Raw genomic sequence first — 21,119 nt, forward strand, 5'->3', positions numbered from 1 at the left:
AGGGACCACTACGGTGGGAAGGTAACAGCGTTCCGTGCGCCTTTGGCGTCTAGTCATGCCGGCCACATGACCACGGAGACATCCTCGGACAAGCGCTGGCTCTTTGGCTTTGAAACGGAGATGAGCAACGGCCCCTAGAGTTGGAAACGACTAGCACGCATGTGCAGGGAACCTTTACCTTTACCCTTAACTGAGGGTTAAAATGAGGGGTCCTTGGTGTTCCCTGAACTTGCTTGTTTTCTTGCAGATGTTTCATTACCCAAACATCATCACTGTTCGCACTCTGATGATGTTACCTAGTTTGGGTAAGGAAACATCTGCACGAAAACAAGCCAGCTTAGAGAGATGTGTAAATGGCAAACAACAATTCTTATTCTGCCCTTACAGTCAAGGCTAAACGTTTTATTGCATGCAATAAAATTAACTGAATCTTCAACTATTGTTTATGTTCACATTTACATCACCTCTGACAGTGAGAGTAGCAGTGATAGCACGTTTCCCAACAGAGTTTTTCACTAGGCAGGTATAAAATCCAGCATCTTCCTTCCTTGTTTCTCTAATCTCCAAGGTGCCATTTTGATCCACCTCAAGAAGTTTCATGCTGTCATCTTTAGTCCTAGGAAGGAATTAGCAATCAGATGTATGCATTTATTACTTATCGATAAATATAATTTTTAAACTTTCCTTTAACAATAAATCATCTGGGAGGGGAAAAATCCTGGAACGAGCCATGTCAGAAACACAGCCTATAAAAAAGCAGGCATAGTATTGAGAAATAATTCAATGACACCAACCTAGAAGCAGTAAGACCAATTTCCAAGATGAAAAGTGTTCTGCGGTATGTTTTAAAAACATTTTATAAAAAAGTTATTTTCAATCCTGTTTTTTAGTGACTAGACCAGGGGAAGGCAACCTCAGCTCTTTTATGACTCATGGACTTCAACTCCCAGAATTCCTGAGTCAGCTCATTCTGGGAGTTGAAGTCCATGAGTCATAAAAGAGCCGAGGTTGCCTACCCCTGGACTAGACAGAAGTAATAGCAAACTAGTTTTAATTTGACAGCTGAGGGGGGGGAAAGTAAATCAAGGATATTGCATAGAATTAAGGTCTTCCTTCATAGACCTAAACTTTGTGCAATTCTAAAGAGATGGAGGGAAATCCAGGTAGAAGAAATGAGGAATGGCTTTTCTTTACATGTCACATTGCTATCTTTCCTTTGGTCTCAGAATGAAATAAAATTAATGATGTTTTTCCCCCCAAACTTCAATAGAGGAGGTAATCCTGATACTCCCAAAAACTGAAGAGTCTTTGAATCTGATAGATCCAAAGTAGATTCAGCTCACCCTCATTGTAAGGGCCTATTATCATGACCAGTGAAAATCTCAACAGTCGTGATCTGCACCCACAGATCAGTTTGATAGAAGAGAATATTGGCCAGCTCAGAGTTAAAATTTGGGGTCCTTGGTGGCTTCTCTGAGCTTGGTGGCTTTGTTGCAGACATTTCACTGCCAAACTAGTTAACATCATCAGTGAAATGATGACTACCTAGCTTGGTAATGCAAAGTCTGCAAGAAAATCACCAGGTTCAGAGAACACCAAAGGCCCCAAAGATCAGTCTATGCACAGAACTCCATCCCACGTGCAGAGTTAACTCTGCTTTTTCTTAACCTCCCTTAAGCCATTGCATATAAAGGTTGTTCTATTAGTCTTCTTATAGAAAGCATATTTTAGTTTAAATTTATGGATAAGCTGTACAACAAATGACAAAGGGAGACTCAAGGACTGGAGACAAGAAATTGGTTTTGGGCCAAATGGAGGAATTCTACCTCCCTTCCCTTTGACCTCCACAAGTTTTTGTGGTGCTGAGAAAAGAAAGGTGGAGAGATTTATTTATTTTAAAAGATTTATATAGTCGTCCATCTTACATGGCATAACTGTGGGTGGCTAATACCAAACAATAAATAAACAGTAATCACAGAGAGAGAGAGAGAGAGAGAGAGAGAGAGAGAGAGAGAGAGAGAGAGAGAGAGAGAGAGAGAGAGAGAGAGAGAGAGAGAGAGAGAGAGAGAGAGAGACAGAGACAGAGAAACACCAGCATGCAACTTCCCACTGCCCCAAATACAATATATCTCCATATATCTAAACAAACTGTAGAGCTTTGCTGGGCTCCACCCTCTCACTATTCCATCTCTAGTGGGAAAAATCAGACCTTTAAAGTTTTGGGGAAGGCTTATATGATAGAGGCTTACTGGATCTCAGAAAGTAGGTAGGGAAGATATGGAAAAGGCACAGAACCTATCTAGGTTCTGACAGATGATAATTTTTAAAGGAAGGACTTACAACTTGTCCATTCTGTGACCCCTATCCCTAATGGATAGGTAATTCTGCAAATTCTTGAAGTGTTTTTGGAGATTCGTGATCATCCTGGTCATGATTGTCCCAAAGGTGCTTTTTCAAAAGGCAATTGGACTTCCTGTCATAGTTCCGATAGAGGAGACCATGTAAAACAGACATGTCAAACTCGCGATGTCACGTGACATCGTGCAGCATATTGGGACAGTTTTGCCATTGCCGGAAATGGGGTGGGCGTGGCTGCCGGATGATGCATCTGACCCGCGGGCTGGCAGTTTGACACCCCTGATGTAAAATAACTTCATGGCAAGAATTTCTTCCTTAAAGAACATTTTTATTTGGCTACAACATAACGGCACATACAAAGGTGAACCCAAGACTAAATTCTCCTTCCCTAGGTTACAAAGTTGCAAGTTACATTCCACCCCCCAAACTGCTGTCATAAATCACATTCACCAATTGTTAGAAAACACGGGCACTCCTCCCAACTGCTCCAGCCCGCCAAAATATTATCAGCAATGATCTTGGTTCCCATACATGTAAATTGTTTTGGCTAACTGAGAATTACCCCCCTCCCTTCTTCTTCTAACTGAATATGTGGCAATGAAGACAAAATGAAAATGTCTTCAACTTGGTTTGTCACAGCATTGACACTTCCTTTGTTTTTCCTTGAAGAGCTTTTGCTTCTCATCCAACAGGTTTCCTCAGTTCTCTTGAAAAAGCTTCTTGGATGAGAAGTGAAACATCTTCAAGGAAAAACAAAGAAAGTCCAGTTGCCTTTTGAAAAAGCATCTCTGGGTTTCAGCTCAGTGCCATTTAGGGCTTTTAAAGATGTAAAATTCCTTTACCAGCACCTTGAATTGCACCTGGAAAGAAACTGGAAACCAATGCAGTGATGTAACAGGGGCAAACTGTGGGATGCTCCAAATGGTCCATGCCACTGCATTCTGGACCAGTTGTAATTTCCAAATAGTTTTCAAGGGCAGCCTCCTGTAGAGCATGTTGTAGTAATCCAACCAAGAAATGACCATGGCATGTGTGATCAGGAATCAGACCTCCTGGTACAAGAATGGGTGTAACTGGTACACAACATAAGAAGGGAGAGGAACATTTTTTAAAAAAAAATCATAAAAATGCAAAAATAAAATTACATAAAATGTTAAAAAGTATGAAAAAAACATAAGAAAACTTTTAAATAGTTTAAAAAATAAAAACAATAAATGGACATAAAAACCTATTTTAGATTACATATTACAAAAAAATAGTACAGATATAGATGTAGAATAGAATAGGGCTGGAAGGGACCTTGGAGGTCTTCTAGTCCAGCCTCCCAGTTAAGCAGGAGAACCTATACCATTTTGGACAAGTGACTGTCTAGCCTCTTCTTAAAAATCTCCAGTGATGGAGTGCTCACAATTTCTGGAGGCAAGCTGTTCCAATCGTTAATTGTCCTCACTGTCAGGAAATTTCTCCTTAATTCTAGGTTGCTTCAACACTAATGTTGAAAGTCCTGTTTTTGATAAAACTATATACCAATCCTTGATAGGTAGTCTTATGTATCTGAGTAATTGGACTAGACCAGACATTTCTTATAGTGTCAACCAATTAGCAAGGTACAATAATGAACCAATTGTGACACACTGGCAAGCGGCTAAACGGGTATTGAGATATTTGAAGCAGTCTACTCACTACTCGTTATATTTAGAGCCAAATTGTGAGTTTATTCTCACAGCCTATGCAGATGCAAGTTTTTGCCTCTGATACAAGCACTCGTAAATCAACTTCAGGGTTGACTATAATGTTGGGTGATTCTATAATTGGATGGAAATCCATCAGACAGAAGCACATAAGCCTGTCTACTATGGAAGCCTAATTTTCATGTTTATCAGTGTTATGTACGGAATTATTGGTGTACAAACAATTATTGTTGGACATGGGCTTAACTGTAAAGGATCCATTTATTGTATATGAGGACAATCAAGCTGTGATAAAAATGGCAAACAACGCTGCTGTCAGAACAAGATCCAAACATACAAATCTTCGTTACTTAAATGTAAGACAATGTGTCAAAGACAAACTAATACAATTAGAATATTGTTCAACCGATATGAATATCGCAGACCATTTCACTAAGGTCCAAAGTGCTGTTAAACACAAGGCTAGTTGTGAAAAGATTGGACTAAGATTATAAGAAGTTATATATTATCCTACCCAAAGGGGAGAATGTTAGGCATATGGTGATAGCCTATCTAGTTGGGTTGGAAATATATAAACCATGATGTTGTTCACTGTTAGTTACTCTGTTACTGCTATTGTTGGTTTACTACTGTGTTAAACCTGAACAACTGTATTTTTGACCTCTGGACCGGTAAGAAGACTTTGTATTTGGATTACTACTTGGACTGTTACTATTGTGTATGACCTGGACTGTTTATTTCTGACCGTGCTTTCAACCACAAAGTAAAATATTTTTCTGTTTATCACAACTCAGTGTCTCTTGTGGTTACTGTGTGACTCTTACTGCTCTCAGTACCCTTCATTGTGCAACTTCTTGTTAGTTCAAGGAGACCTCTGCACACTTACTGACACTTCTCTTTTTGTTCAGTTTCCAACCATAGTTTCTTGTCCTGCACACTGGTGCTTTGATGAATAACCTGACCCCCTTGTCTTATTTAAAATGAAGATTAATTCTCTATACAATATAAATACTCTATCTCTATATGTATCCTTCAACAGGTACATAACTTTCCAAAACTGCAAAAACCAATACTAGGGATAATTAGCATGGACAACCCTATAGAGTGACCTTTGATTATTTTAGCTTTAACCCTGTTATGTACATAGAGATGGAAGAATAGGAAAGTAGGAAACCAGATGATTCCACTTTTATTCTGTAGTGTTAAAAATAATTTGGTAGATGGCTCTAATTTGGATCCAACAAAATCAATGGGAACATTACTCTATAATCCAGGAAATATGGATCATAGCAATAGCAATAGGACTGAGACTTAAATACCACTTCATAGTGCTTTACAGCCCTCTCTAAGTGATTTACAGAGTCACAATATTGCCCCCAACAATCTGGGTCCTCATTTTCCTGACCTTGGCAGGCTGAGTCAATCTTGAGCAGGTCAGGATCGAACTCTTGGCAGTGGGCAGAGTTAGCCTGCAATATGGCTTTCTAACCAGTACACAACCATGGCTCCTATAAAATAAGTCGCAATTGACATTATTGATTTGATCATGTAAAGTTGTTTGTGCATTGTGTATTTATGTGTGTAGGGACCACTACGGTGGGAAGGTAACAGTGTTCCATGTGCCTTTGGCGTCTAGTCATGCCGGCCACATTACCACAGAGTCGTCCTCGGACAAACGCTGGCTCTTCGGCTTTGAAACGGAGATGAGCACCGGCCCCTAGAGTCAGAAACAACTAGCACGCATGTACGGGGGAACCTTTACCTTTACGGAAAAAATAAGGAAACATCTTGCAGATTGTAGAGATTTTTTTTTAATCCCATTTATATCCCGCCCTTCTCCGAAGACTCAGGGCAGCTTACAATCTAAGCACAAATCAATGTGCTTAGCAATAGCCTTCATTCTATGTATATACCTGCTTATTAGGGCTTTCGCCCCCCCCCAAGCAGCATTTTTACAAAGTCAGCTTATTGCCCCCAACAATCTGGGTCTTCATTTTACCTACCTCGGAAGGATGGAAGGCTGAGTCAACCTTGAGCCTGGTGGGATGCGAACCTGCACTAATTGCAGGCAGCTGGTGTTACTTAAGGAGGCATTAGCCCACTGCTCCACCAAGCAGTGGTCAGTTTGGTAACTGACAATTGTTTGCTTACAGTTTCTGGAATGTGCTCTCTATGTAATGCTCATGTGGAGATGCTGGCCAGTGTTATAAAGCAAAAAAAAAGATGCAGAACATGAGTGCTTAGAATTATTTGATCATAGAAATGGATAAAGAATAGATCACAGAGGGCAGTCTAGTTTAACTTCAGATATACTGTCAAAGAGATAAAGCTAAGTCTGAGACAAGTTTCTTTGCCATCTGAAGAAATTCATAGGAAACTTTAAAGAGGATTGGAGTACAATAGTATCTTTTCAAAATTACATTGGAATTCATCTAATTTATTACTGACAAAGGAAATCCTCTGAGCAAATTGAGAGCTTATCATTTCTGTGACTAACAATGTACAGCTTCATTTAACACTATCATGTTAACGCTTGAAATATTTAAAACAAAGGCAGCTTATATAATGGGAAAATTCTTTTTTTCTGGCAATCAAATATAGATTAATTAAAATATGTCAACAACAATTTATGACAAAAGAGTTTACCAAGTAAACAAAATAAAGCTTACCAAGAAATATCTGGTGTGGGTACTGCAAAAAACTGACAGTACAAGTGACCTGAATAACCCATTACTGACACATATTCTTCACCATCTGGAGTTAATATTTCTGGAGGAATATCTGACAAAGCATATGTAAATTAGGAAAGAAAAAGTCAATGGTGATAAAAAAGAAATATTCTTAATCCTAGGGCAATTTTTTGTGATTTTGAGTTACCGGTATACTTATTTTACTCCTGAAAAAAAATAATCTACTTTTTCCACAATCATAAACAATGCAAATGGAATTTTAGTAGAAAAGAGACAGAAGTGAACACTCCTGAACTGTGGGCAGTTTAAGATATGCTAAAGCTTTTCTGAGGATTTAATGCACTTGTTTTGATTTCCCCAATTTTCATCTATATTTAGTAATTTGTTAACAAGTTTCAGGGACATAATCATAAGGGGAAGCTCTGACCACAAAACAGAAGTTTGGAAGGCACCTGCACCTTGTAACAGTATTTAACCCCAATTTATGCTATTGATTAGGATACAAACAAACAAACCATGAATTTAGAGATGGTTTCACACTCCATCAAAATTACACTGTATGAATTGTAGGGTTTGTTGAGCATTGTTATAAGCAACTTAACAGATATGTTACCTTTGGTGACAGTATCCTTTTGGCTCAAAGTTGCTTCCCCCCCCCTTTGTTTTGTTGGGCTATTTTCTATTTTTCCTAAGCACATAAAATGATATTCTTAGCAACTAGGTTTCTCACTGTAAAATGCTAGAAAATGAAATACATCTTTTAGTGGATCTATGAGATTTTAAGTGTGGAAACATTTTGGTTGAAAAATTGGTTCCGCAATAATTAGCTTTTAAAATCTGACACAGAAGGATATCTTTTATTTCCGTCTGCCATTTATTTCCCTTGGCTGTATGAACGGTGCTTTTCCTGCTAGATTAGCATTATTTGTACAAATGCCATTCAGAGCAGAAATAAAGATATTAAACATTTTCAGTGGGTCATTATGATGACGCATGGATCATTCTAATTTTAAAAAACGGATAGATCTACCATCCTAAATATAATGTACCCTTACACCATCCCCCAGATACTTAGTTACCTTGTTAATTGATAATAATTAATACCATCTCTTGCTTACAAAGACAGTTGTAATTAGATCCACGTAGCTCAGCATTTTCTCCTGTGAGAGGCAGTAGCTCAAACCAAATTCCTTTCTGATCCTTGTGCTGGCAGGTAAGAGTGAAAAAAACCTGAGCCTGCTATTCCCTATAAGAATAACTTACTGAGAACATTGATGTTTGCTGTGGCCAGGATAGTGCCATGCTTGTTGGTAGCCTCACACTGGTACACAGCAGTGTCAGTCAGTTCCAAGTCAGTGATGCTGATCTCCCTTGTTGAAAAAACAGCTCTGCTGGACTTTATTTCATTATCTGCCAATACGATAAGAAACGGTTTGAATAAGAGACTTCCAATTCTTCACTAGCACTAACTTTTCCTCTGGCAAATGTTAGTCATACAGAAAAGGGAAGAACGTGTAGTGACCGTTCATTAAACATTACGTTATGTGCTGCATTAACACAAATTTAATTATGCAAATAACTATTAGTGTCAAACAATGACATCATAAATAAGACTCAATTGTATTTCACTTTTCACCTTGGGCTAGCCAGGCATCTACCATAGGGCATGATTAATTCCTATACTAAATATAATAATCTTCTTAACGAAGATTCTTAGAATTATGTAACAAGAGAGCTGGAAGTTAATCTTTAAGGTTATCCAGTCCATCCCTTGCTTATGTAGTAGAGCATCTCTGAAAAAAAATGACTATTCAGTCTCTTGATGAAGGAGACTTCATCACTTTATATGGAAGGTTTTTTTTCTTAGTAGTGTTTTCTTTGTATTATTGTTCTTTACATGGTTTATAGGGGAGTACAGAGATACAGGGACGCGGTGGCTCAGTGGGTTAGGACGCTGAGCTTGTCGATCGGAAGGTCGGCAGTTTGGCGGGTCGAATCCCGAGTGCTGCGTAACAGAGTGAGCGCCTGTTACTCGTCCCAGCTTCTGCCAACCTAGCAGTTCGAAAGCACGTAAAAATGCAAGTAGAAAAATAGGGACCACTCCGGTGGGAAGGTAACAGCGTTCCGTGCGCCTTTGGCGTCTAGTCATGCCGGCCACATGACCACGGACATGTCCTCGGACAAGCGCTGGCTCTTCGGCTTTGAAACGGAGATGAGCACCGGCCCCTAGAGTCGGAAACGACTAGCACGCATGTGCGAGGGAACCTTTACCTTTACCTTTACAGAGATATTAACTTGGGGAGGAGTTAATTGATACATCTGATATTTTGAAATCATGCAGTGAATACTCAAAGCAAATGACTGGTGAGATTGTTCCCTGACATCCTTCCTAGTTTTCTAGGACATTTGTTGTTATCCCTTGTCTTAATTATCTTTTTCTAGGGAAATATGCATATTAAAAATATTTCTAAATGGTTGTGCAAGCTATTTTTGAACGGACATCTCCTTGATGGCTATTATGCCAGAGCATCCATCTAAATATGCCCACCATGCCAAAAATTATGGGGAGCCATAGCTGCAGTCATTGATTAGATGGAATTAGCTTTCCAACTGCAGATCAGTTGATATTATATATGTTATGGCTGGAGTGGCACAGCTTATTATCTATGAGAATGAAAGGAATCCAGACAGCTTTATCAAATAGTCACTCAATCACAATATCTCTATTACTGGGAAGTTAGTCCAATAAAACTGATTAAATGGAAGCAATTTCACTGGGTTTCTTTCATACCAGCATTCTCCAATTTGGTGGTGTTGGATTTTAAGAAACATATCCAGTCAATAGGATCAATAATTAGGGATAATGGAAGCTGAAATCTTATGCATCTGGAATCATCATATTGGAAAAGGCCAGTTTATATAGCAGTTTACTACTATTGAACTGTAGGTTTATATCCCATGCTTACCTTCAAGAGGAATGCCGTTCTTTTTCCATTTTATACTTGGCTCAGGAAAGCCAATAGCTTCACAAAACAATACAAAACTTCCACCAACACTGAAAATTCCGCTTTTTGGTTTGCTTACCCAAGTGGGTGGCTCTGTTGAAAAAGTAATTACCATTTTAGTCACTATTGGGACAACTACCGTAAACACATACATGCGCACTCGTAACCCTGATGCAATAATGTTGATATGGCATGCTAACAGCACTTTTCCTTGAAGAAAGATAATCTAGGCATATGAATTATACTTTAATCATCTCCTATTTTTACACTATAAATAAGATTATTGGAAACTACAAAGAATGAAAAATGCAGGGGCTAGACTTTTGCACAAATGTAATTTATAGATTATATTACCTTTTTTTGGCTTTCAGGGGTTTTTTTGCCTACAATTCAAAATGTTCATTTTGACCTATAAATATCTAGATAATTTGGAACCAGATTGTTTGTTCCTCTATTTTATAGAAAAATTGCAATTGAAGAACTCTAAAGAGAAATGATCTAGTTTCTTTCTACTTTAGGCAAGTAGTAAAGAATCTTTGATACCATCAGAGTTTCATTGTTATAAAAAGTTGTATACTTAATTTTTCATTTTAATTAAAAAATATGTCTCACATTGTGTTTGCTTGACACACTATTTGCTTTTATGTACCCAGTTTCATGGTATTTTTAAATTATCTCTAGATGTGTAGTGGGTATAATGATAAATGTTATGTTTAGTAACTAGATAAAACAAATAAAACATAATGTGAAAAAGAGTTGTAGAGATTTTTTTTAAAAAATCAGAAACTGAGCTCTGAGCATATGCAAATGAGATGATGTGAAAGAGGCTAGAAATTTTGGCTACAAATATTTCACTGAGAAGGAGCTAAAGCAAGAATAAGAATCAATCAGTAAATCAATAAAAGCATAGGAAGTCACAAACCATAATAAAGTTTATTCTATTCTATTCTATTCTATTCTATTCTATTCTATTCTATTCTATTCTATTCTATTCTATTCTATTCTATTCTATTCTATTCTATTCTATTCTAGCCAATATTGTACGAAAATCTACTTTTCTTTCCTAATAGTTTCGTTCCCCTGTCAAATATCTCCCAATTACCCCAACTTCATTCTCATTTTGCATCCAGTCTGGCATGGCTTTCTATGAGGCCTGATCAGAAAAAGGTTCCATGCAGATCTCTGGTGAATTGGCTGTACTACAAACGACAATAAATGATTCTACTTCATCAACAACAATATAACAAATTAAATGGAAGAGTCTACTATTATGATAATGTTATTTTTAGGGATTTTTTTTTTAAAAAAGAACTACGTTATCAGACTGAATATTTCAAAAACTGCAGAAGCAATTCTTAGCATAGCTGAATTTGTCAGAGTAAAAGAGAAGCAGAGGAAAAACAAAAGTGTGTGGCTATACTTCCATTAACCAGCAGATGGCACTCATGCAACTGAAAAACAACAACAACCAGATTTGAAAGACCAAGTTCACCAAGTTATTCCTCCTTTTTCAGGCTATTCGTTATCCTCCCCCTCAAAAATCCTCTCTTCAGAATTTCACTAATTACACCATGACAATTTATTGATGTGGTTTTTTTGTAGTTTTCTAAGATTTCTATCAGAACCTGAAGGTGAAACTCAAATACTTTGGCCACCTAATGAGAAGGAAGGACTCACTGGAAAAGAGCCTAATGCTGGGAAAAGTTGAGGGCAAGAGAAGAAGGGGACGACAGAGAATGAGGTGGCTGGATGGAGTCACTGAAGCAGTAGGCGTGAGCTTAAATGGACTCCAGAAGATGGCAGAGGACAGGAAGGCCTGGCTGGAGGAACGTTGTCCATGGGGTCGCGATGGGTCGGACACGACTTCGCAGCTAACAACAACAAAAAGATTTCTACATATACTGGAAAAGGAAAAGAAGAAGTTAGCTTCCAACAGTCCTTTGAGATTACAAGTGTATAGTCAAGATCACAGCCAGGAACTGAAAAAGAAAATTTCAGTATCTCAATTATTGTTATAGCTATGATTGCCACCTTTCTAGTTAGTAAAAGTAGGATTTTCTATAAGAGTTTAACATGAGACCTATTCTTTCTATTACTCTGTGATTTATTAGTGGTTAAGGCATCAGATTAGAAACTGAGTTCTAGTTCCACTTTAGTCATGAAAGTCTAGCCTCTTCTAGTCTCTCTCTCTCTCTCTCTCTCTCTCTCTCTCTCTCTCTCTCTGTCTGTCTGAATCCCACCACTAATATACTCAAACAAAACAAACAAACAAATAAGAAGGATTGCCTATCATACAAAGTAACCCTGAACAGTATACAAGGGTTAAATACAACAATTTGACTACAACCACAATAGGACACAAACACAACTTGACACCCCCCCAAAAAGAGCAGAACAACATCAGTTTGCCTAGCCACCCTGCTCAGATGCCTGGAGGAACATTCTAGATCTTTAATGGCTGACATAAAAGATTTGGGGCCACCAAGGTCTCTTAAGAAGATACTATTCCACAGGGAAGGTGCTGCCACAATGCAGGCACAACTTTGGGATGCAACAAAATGTCATCTGTTTAATAATGGAAGGTGCCTGGAGTATATCTTCCCTGCTGCAATTGGTAAGGTGAGCAGAGATGATAGGAAATGGTGATATTGCAAATAGCCTGCCCTAATCCAGGTAGGGCTCTATAGATGAACTTGAACCACACCTGAAAGCCCACTGAAAACACATCCCACCTGCCACCAAGCTCTGATGTAGGAAAACTCCCCCCCTATCAGTGGAGTCTAAACCCTAATTATAAGCCTTATAAGAATAGTGGTACTATTGTGTGGAAGCCCAGTTAGCCAAATAAGGCAGAAGTGCAAGACAATAAAGCCGACAGTCTTGAGAATCATGAGTGTCAGATGTGAGTCAATCATACACTCATATATCTTGGTTGGAGTTTTGCCATCCAGACTGAAAACAGAAACACAGCTTACTTGGCAAATTGTTGTATATGATTACAACATTGTGTCTTTGTTGCTCCAGATTGTTTGATCTGCCTAATCATTTTGATGCCTGATTAAATGCTGACTATATTTCTAGTCTGATTCCTTCTGTACTGCTGGCACCAATGCTTAGATTCGATTTGGATTACTTTTGTGGTTAGTCCCTTGTGGTGAACTGATTACTATAGTTTGCCAGGGAATGATACCTATTTTCAATATCCACACAATACAGGAGATTTTTGAATTAACATTCCAGTAAATTTCACCATCCTACTTAGACACTACCTTAATAATTTTTTGGTTCTTGAATTACTAAGTTTCCACCAGTCTTATACTATAAATCTAGCTGTAGATTACCCACACATAATAATAATTAGCATTCAAGCAGAGACCCAGACTATACAAAAAAAAGTCCAGATAGTAGATGTAGCAGAACCTGGAGGCAGCAGAACAGAACAGAAAGGACTGGGGGGGGGGGTGGAAATCACAAAATACAAAGACCGGCAAATAGAAGTAGAATGACTATGGCAAAAGAAAGCAAAGTTAAGGTAGCACCTACAATAATAGGTGGCTTAGGTACAATCCCAAAACTCCTGGAGCTTCACTTGAACACCATTGAACAATCTTGACAAAATCACCATCTGTCAACTGCAAAAGGCAACTTTACTTGGAACGGTTTACTTTCTGTTGTGGTACCTTTAACACCCACAGACAACAACATCTGCCTATCCCAGGTCCTTAGGAAGAACTCAGTAGATTGATAAAGATACCAAATCCAGTCTAAGCATCTAGCTGACTGAGATAAAGCAAAAGAATAATCCAGTATAGCTGTCTATTTATTAAATTTATAGGCTGTCCAATTCCACTATCATTTTGGGTGGCAAAGTTTTAGAGAAAATTTCATGGAATTAGAGACATTTCCAAAAAGCAACAGAATAGAAGACCTTATCTACAAAGAACATGCAAACCCAGCAGGTTTCTTTAGTAGAAGAGCAAATATAATTTTTAGGATGGATGATTAGAAATACCAGAAGAATATTGCCATCAGTAAAGTAAGTAATCTAAGGTGAGTTTCAGTTCTCTTGCATAAATAATTTGTTAAAGACCTATTTTCTGGAACACTTTTTAAATCAAAGATCTCCTGCAGGTCTAGAATTAGAATGTTATGAGTTGGCATCTCTACTTTCAGAATGCCTAGATCAGGGGTGTCAAACTCACAACGTCACATAACATGTCACAAAGTATAATGACTTTTTTTTTCTTTTGCCGGCAATGGGGTGGGCGCAGTTTCGGTATGACACATCCGGCCCACGGGCTGGCAGTTTGACACCCCTGTCCTAGATAACATGTAGATAGCATAGTAGGATAGTACGTCATACTATAAATAGTATGACAGAGAATTCTCTTTTTTATATTGAGCTAATTATTATCTCACGAAGCTTACCAGCATATTTGTGCTTTGGAATAGTTTAATATTGGTTGTTTCTTTATAACCATTTAAAAATGGCTTAAATAAAATATATTTCAAGAAGCAATTCAAAGTCCACCTTGTACTAAATCTATGGTCTTATTGGCATACGCACTAAACAATCCACATTAAATTTGTCTTCTATCACTTCACAAAGCCCAGGAAAGGTATGGGATACAAAGTTGTCTATTTTAATAGAAGAAATATTTTAGAACAACAGTAAACGATATAACAGGCATGTCTATCTGTCCCTGGACTATTTTAGCTTTTCAAATTTTCCACATGATAGTGAGAGAGGCTGAACTGACAGTTCAAATTGATTTTGGAAATAATTGCTTGAGAAATCACGGTGTGGCTGTTCCACGCATTACATTTTCAGGGTGAAGACGTCAGACATGTTAAGTGCATGTTAAAAAAAAGGTAAAAAGTATAGGGTGTCACTATATGACTGGATGATGGAATGAATGAAGTTTCCTCTACAGGTGAACTGGATAGCAATTCTGTATTTCTAAAGACACAAAAGTAACCTTGTGAAATAGAATATAATTTAACAAAGTTTTAAAAATTCAGGATTGTACAGAAATATGGGTATTAAGCAGTGATAAAGAGGGAGCTCCACAGCCCAGTTGAGGAAAAGAGCTCTTAATTTACAGACATAATAGCTTTTTTAGAACATTTCTGCTTGCAGTGTAATTTTTACCATGTCCACAAATGATCAGAATTAGGAAGGGGCTATAGTTGTGGTGTCTGAGCTTGGTTGTTTTCTTGCACGTGTTCCATTACCCCAGGGGTAGGCAACCTTGGCTCTTTTATGACTCATGGACTTCAACTCCTAGAATTCCTGAGCCAGCCATGCTGAGGGGAAAGGGAGAGTTTCCAAGCTGAGCCATGCTGGCTCAGGAATTCTGGGAGTTGAAGTCCACGAGCCATAAAAGGGCCAAGATTGCCTACCCCTGCATTACTCATCTGTGGTAGGAGGGAATGGGGTTTGCTCTCTGTTTTTATATGAGTAGCATTCAGAGGTAAACAGAGATCTTTTAGCATTCATGATATTGTCTAACTGGATAATGAAGCCTCTGTGAGAAAACTCCAAACTCAGAGAGCATCAAGGATTTCACAGTTCAACCCTGAGCTACAAATATTCTTTTCCATCAGGGCTATCTTTACAAAAAAAATAGCAGTTTCTGAAACTCCGTATAGACTCGGAGCAAAGATAAATCTAATTTGGAGGGATTTTTCCAAAAGAAGGCAGTGATAGTGCTCAAACTAGTACAAGGTTATCCTTCTCAGTTTTATACGGATAAATTATATGCTCAGATAGTCAGAAGAGAAAAGCAGAGCAAAGAATTTTTCTTGAAAGTTGCTGGATATGTATGCTCACCTGTTACTCATCTCATTCTTTTTATATATTCCATTCACGTTATTAACTTAATATTGTAAAGCAGGGGAAAGCTAAAATGCATCTTTAATTTGATTGCTTATATTTAAAAGTGTGAGTTGGTTTTTTTTCTGGCTGTAAAATTAGCAACAAAGAACTTTGAAAAACTCTGCAGCACAGAACAAATTGATTGACATCTTAATCACTTAGCTGTCACACTAATGATAATGTGATTACAAAATAAATAAATAAAAAAGAATCACCCAATTGTCAGAAATCACACCGGGAGGGGGGGCTGAAGAGAAATGCAGGCTAAAATAGGTAAGGAAATGGTGAGAGAATATCTAGGTGCTTTAATTATGTTTATTTAATATTTAATTATAATTAATTAATTATAGATATTTAATTATCTCAAAGTGCTAAAGGAACAAGCGGATATGATCTCAGAACCACTGACTATAACCCTTGAGAACTTCTGGAAGGCAAGGGATGTATCAAAATATTGAGAACAGTTAACATCATCCCGTTTGTTAAAAAGCTAGAACCCAGGAAACTACAAATCAAGCAACCAGCTTGATATCAGCACTTGGAAAAATCCTGTAAAAGATAATTAAACAGTTGATTTGTAAGGAACAAAGTCAGAAGCCAGCATGGGATTGTTAAAAATAGACATGCCAGACAAACTTAAATCTTTTTTTTTAACAGAGACTAGATTAATAGACCAAGGGAATTTTGTGAATATTTGAACTTCTATGAATGTACTCTATTGTGTAGTGGGTCCGACGCAAGAGAGACGTCAGCCGGTGTGTGAGTTCAGCTCTTTATTGGAAGGGGAAGTGAACTGGGGAATGAGGGCTACCTGGCCTCCTTATATACCTGGCCAGGTAAGCTAACAGCCAATGGGGTTGGCCCTAGGTTTCCCGCCAAAACTGTCCAGGCCAACGCCCCCTGATGGCTGTTGCTATGCAGATGCCTGCATACATAACACCCCTCCCCCCTTAGAGAAGACCCGCATAACAACAACAACATGCAACTACTATAACTATGAGTATATATATATAAAAAAACAGTGGTGTCCTTGTGTGAGGGTCACTTGCACACATAGTCCGACAGGTAGGCTGGTGTCCTGTGTGGACGGGTGGATCGTCTGGGTGTGCTTGGCCCCTGGGCTTGGACCGTGGGTTCCTGAGGCCTTTGTGCAGGGCTGCAAGGAGCCGGCATCAGGAAGTCCTCCTCCTCTGGTCCCTGCCCTGTGACGTCCTCAGCTGGGTTGACCCCTCCTGGAGTGTGGTCCTCCTGTTGATCGTGTGCGTTGAGTTCAGGGACGTGTGTGACACGCTCAGGGGCGTGTATGACGTGCTCAGGGACTCTTCCTCTGAGCTGATCGATGTGTCGCCTTATGCGTCTGTCCCCCTCCACCCCTACAATGTACGAAAGGGGTCCTGTTTTCCCGACCACTGTCCCCAGAACCCAAGGATGTCCAGCCCCATAGTTCCTTGCCCAGACCAGGTCCCCCAGGTTGAGGACCCTGTGTGTGGGTGATGATGGCAATGGTGATGGTAGTGATGCTGGTGGTGATGGTGATGATGGTGATGTTGCCCTTCCGGTTTCGGCTGCTACCCGGTCTGGGTGTAGGCGGTCCAGCTTGGTGATGAGGCGCCGTCCCCATCGCAGTTCTGCTGGGCTCTTGCCGGTAGCCACGCATGGTGTTGTGTGTTGGGCTAGTAAAAATTTGGCCAGTCTGTGGTGCCAGTCCCCGCTGATGATGCGCGGGAGTGCATCTTTGGTCGTCCTTACCATCTGTTCGGCCTGCCCGTTGGTAGATGGATGGAAAGGCGCGGAGGTGGCGTGCCTAATCCAGTTCGCCTTCAAGAACGCCTGGAAATCAGCAGCAGTAAACTGAGGCCCATTATCAGACACAATTACGTCGGGGAGGCCGTGTGTGGCAAAGAGAGCTCTGAGCACCTGGATTGTCCTCCCCGAGGTCATGTTGGGGACAGGGACTACCTCTAACCACTTGGAGTGACTGTCCACCACTACTAAAAATAGTTGACCCTGGAAAGGCCCCACATAGTCAATGTGAATGCGGGACCATGGCGTGTGTGTGGCCTCCCACCGGTGTACTGGTGCATGTGGCACTTCTGGCCTGGATCTCTGGCACGTATAACAGGCCTTGACCCGATCCTCAACCTCCTTGTCCAACCCGGGCCACCAGAGGTAGCTCCTAGCCAGTGCCTTCATCCTGACCACCCCCGGGTGCCCTTCGTGTAAGGAGTCCAATACCCTGGCGCGTAGTGCGGGTGGAATGATGACCCTGCTACCCCAAAGGAGGCACCCCTTGTGTGTGGAGATTTCATCGCGTCTAATGAAATAGGCCTGAAACTCTGGTCCCGGGGATTTGTCCTGCCACCCTGTGCAAACCCATGAGTGCACCCTGCCCATGATGTTGTCTGTGGCTGTGTGGCTGGCAATGTCCTTGGCAAGAACTGGACACTCGGGTAGTTCCTGCAGGGCTAGGATCTGTGTGGCTGGTGCTGGGTCTGGGTCGTGTGTGTCTAAGGGGAGCCTACTTAGACCGTCTGCGTGGCCCATCTCCTTCCCTGGCTTGTGCACCAGCTTGCAATTGTATGCTGCAAGGAAGATGGACCACCGGAGCATCCTGGGGGACAGAATCTGGGGGGTTTGCCTGTCTGTGGTGAACAGGCCCAGGAGTGGTTTGTGGTCCGTGAAGACAGTGAACTCCCTGCCATATAAGTAATCATGGAATTTCTTGATTCCTGCCACGATTGCCAGGGCTTCTTTGTCTATTTGGGCGTAGTTTCTTTCTGCTCCAGACAGTGTCCTAGAATAGTATGCTATGGGAATTTGTGCCCCGTTGGGCTCAAGGTGGCTTAGGACAGTGCCCACACCATAAGGTGATGCATCGCAGGCGATACAAATAGGCTTGGACTCGATGAAATGGGTTACTGTGGACTTGTCCGACAGCAATGCCTTCAGGGCCTTGAAGCTCTGATCATGGGTGGCCGTCCAGGCCCATGTTGCCTGTTTGTCTAGCAGCCTGTGGAGCGGTTCAGCGATGGCTGCCTTGTGTGGGAGGAATGTATGGTAGAAATTCAGCAGACCCAGGAATGCCTGAAGCTCTGCTTTGTTCTTGGGTGTGGGTGCTAGTTTGATGGCCCTCACCTTGGATTCTGTGGGGTGGATTCCCCTGGCGTCTACTCTGAACCCCAAAAATTCTGTAGAAGGAACGCCTATGCTGCATTTTTCCTTTTTGAGTGTGAGGCCAGCTGTGCGCAGCCTTGCCAGCACTTCCCTAAGCCTCCCTGCCAGTTCCTCTGCTGATGCTCCTGCGATCAGGATGTCATCAAAATAGGGGCAGACTCCTGGAATGCCCTTGAGTGTCTTTTCCATAACCTCCTGGAAAATGCCAGGAGCAACGCTGACTCCAAACTGCAGCCTGTTCACCCGGAACGCCCCCCTATGGGTTACTATGGTTTGGATGTTAGCTGTTTCCCTAGTGACCGTGAGTTGCTGGTACGCCTGTGCAAGATCGAGCCTTGCAAAGATGGCGCCGCCTTGGAGGGAAGCGAGAACGTGGCTGACCGCGGGAACCGGGTAAGCGTGCGGGTTTAGGGCGCGGTTCACCGAGCACTTATAGTCGGCGCAGATCCTTATTTCCCCGTTGGATTTGAGGGGGTTCACGATGGGGGTTTCCCACTCCCCTCCATCTACGGGCTCTAAGATTCCCTGGGCCACCAACTTGTCTAGTTCGTGCTCGATTTTGTGTTTGAGCACAAACGGGACTCGCCACGGCCGGATCCTAACGGGGGAGACGTTCGAGTTAAGCTTGAACGATATGGGGGCCCCGGTGTACTTGCCTAATGACCCGTCGAAGACATCGGTGAACTCCCGGCAAACGGCCTCAACGGAGTCCCCCTGGATCCGATGGATCCCGGATACTGAGATTCCCAGGGCCTCAAACCAGTCCAGCCCGACCAGGCTGGCTCTGTGGCCCTCTACCACTACAACGTCCAGGTGCCTTTCACGACCCTTAAACCCCACTGAGATGGTGGCCTCCCCCTTCACCTTGACTGGCAAATTCTGAAAATCAGTCAGGGATAATTTAGTAGGCCGTAATTTAATCCGTTGCTTGCTCCGGCTAATTATGTGGTTAAGGGTCTCGTCCGAAATAATCGAGACCGCTGATCCGGAGTCAAGCTCCATGCTGCAAGGGACGCCTTGCAAACGGATTGCTAATCTAATTTTGGGTTTGAGCAGCCGGCGGCTACCTGTGTGGTTAATGGCCAGCCGGCTCTCGACATAGCCAATTTTTGTTTTGGTGGGGGCCCCAGTACCTTCGAACGGCGGTTCCTCTGGCTGCAGCTCGTGGATCTCCTCCCGGGGGCGGCGGCTACGGCAGACGGCGGCTATGTGGCCTGTTTTCTTGCAGGCCCGGCACGTGGCGGACCGGAACTTGCAGAGGCTGCGCATGTGGTTCCCACCACACCCTGCGCACCTCTGGGGAACGGCGGTGTTGCTGGGAGGCCTGGGCCTGTCTGGGCGTCTGGCTCGCTGGTCGGGGGTCAACTTCCGCTGGAGGAGGTCGATGCTCAGGTCGTCCTCCTCTGTGGCCCCTTGCCGGTGGACGCTGGTTGCCTGGTTGCCGGGCCGGGTTCCCTGGCAGGCTTGGACGGCCCCGCAGGCCGCTTCGTGTGCTAGGATGGCGTCCTCGGCTTCCTGGAGAGAGACCTCCTCTCTTTCGAACAGGCGCTCCTGCAACCGCCTGTCGCGTAGGCCGCAAATCAGCCGGTCCCGTAGTCGCTCCTCCAAATTTGTGAACCTGCAAGCGACGGCAGCTTCCCGCAGGGCGGCGAGGAAGTCGGCGCCGGTCTCGTCGGGGCGCTGGTCCCTTTTCTCGAATTGTGACCGTGCGGCCACCTTGGAGCGCCGGGGCCTGAAATGTGCGTTGAGCCTGGCCACGAGGTCTCGGTACGCGACGGTGTTGATGGCCTCCTGGGGGAACAGGTTCGCGGCGACTTCCAGCAGCGCTGGTCCCCCAAGGCAGAGCAGGGCGGCCGCCTTTGCACCGTCCTCCGATATCTGATTGAACCGCATATACAGTTCAACATGAGCCAGGTAACGGGTCCAGGTTTCGGGGCAGCGGGTCTCGAATTCGCGGGGTTGTCCGGCTCTAACCATGGCGGCAGTTGGTCGTGGATGTGGCGCTTGGTGTTGCCGGTTCGGCTGGCGGTCGTGGGGGGAAGAAGGAAAAATGCCTTTCCCTTCAGCTCGCGGAGCGTTTCCCCAGTGACTTCAGCTCTTGGTTGGCAGCAATCCCACCTTCGTCGCCACTATTGTGTAGTGGGTCCGACGCAAGAGAGACGTCAGCCGGTGTGTGAGTTCAGCTCTTTATTGGAAGGGGAAGTGAACTGGGGAATGAGGGCTACCTGGCCTCCTTATATACCTGGCCAGGTAAGCTAACAGCCAATGGGGTTGGCCCTAGGTTTCCCGCCGAAACTGTCCAGGCCAACGCCCCCTGATGGCT

The 21,119-nt window shown here is 42.3% G+C and overlaps 1 protein-coding gene across 6 annotated transcripts in view; it reads right to left on the minus strand.

Moving 5' to 3' along the window:
- The window catches only part of CHL1 (cell adhesion molecule L1 like), a 229,783-nt gene that overhangs the window by 43,748 nt on the left and 164,916 nt on the right, over positions 1-21,119 (minus strand). For all 6 annotated transcript variants that reach the window (XM_081319702.1, XM_081319701.1, XM_081319704.1 and 3 more), the window contains 4 exons: positions 9,706-9,837; positions 8,003-8,149; positions 6,719-6,830; positions 465-616 (listed from right to left, as the gene is read on the minus strand). In XM_081319702.1, coding sequence (XP_081175828.1) covers positions 465-616; positions 6,719-6,830; positions 8,003-8,149; positions 9,706-9,837 — 543 coding nt within the window. The remainder of the gene's footprint in view (positions 1-464; positions 617-6,718; positions 6,831-8,002; positions 8,150-9,705; positions 9,838-21,119) is intronic.

This window comes from Vipera berus (genome assembly GCF_964194415.1).
Source record: "Vipera berus genome assembly, chromosome: 2".
NCBI lineage: Eukaryota > Metazoa > Chordata > Lepidosauria > Squamata > Viperidae > Vipera > Vipera berus.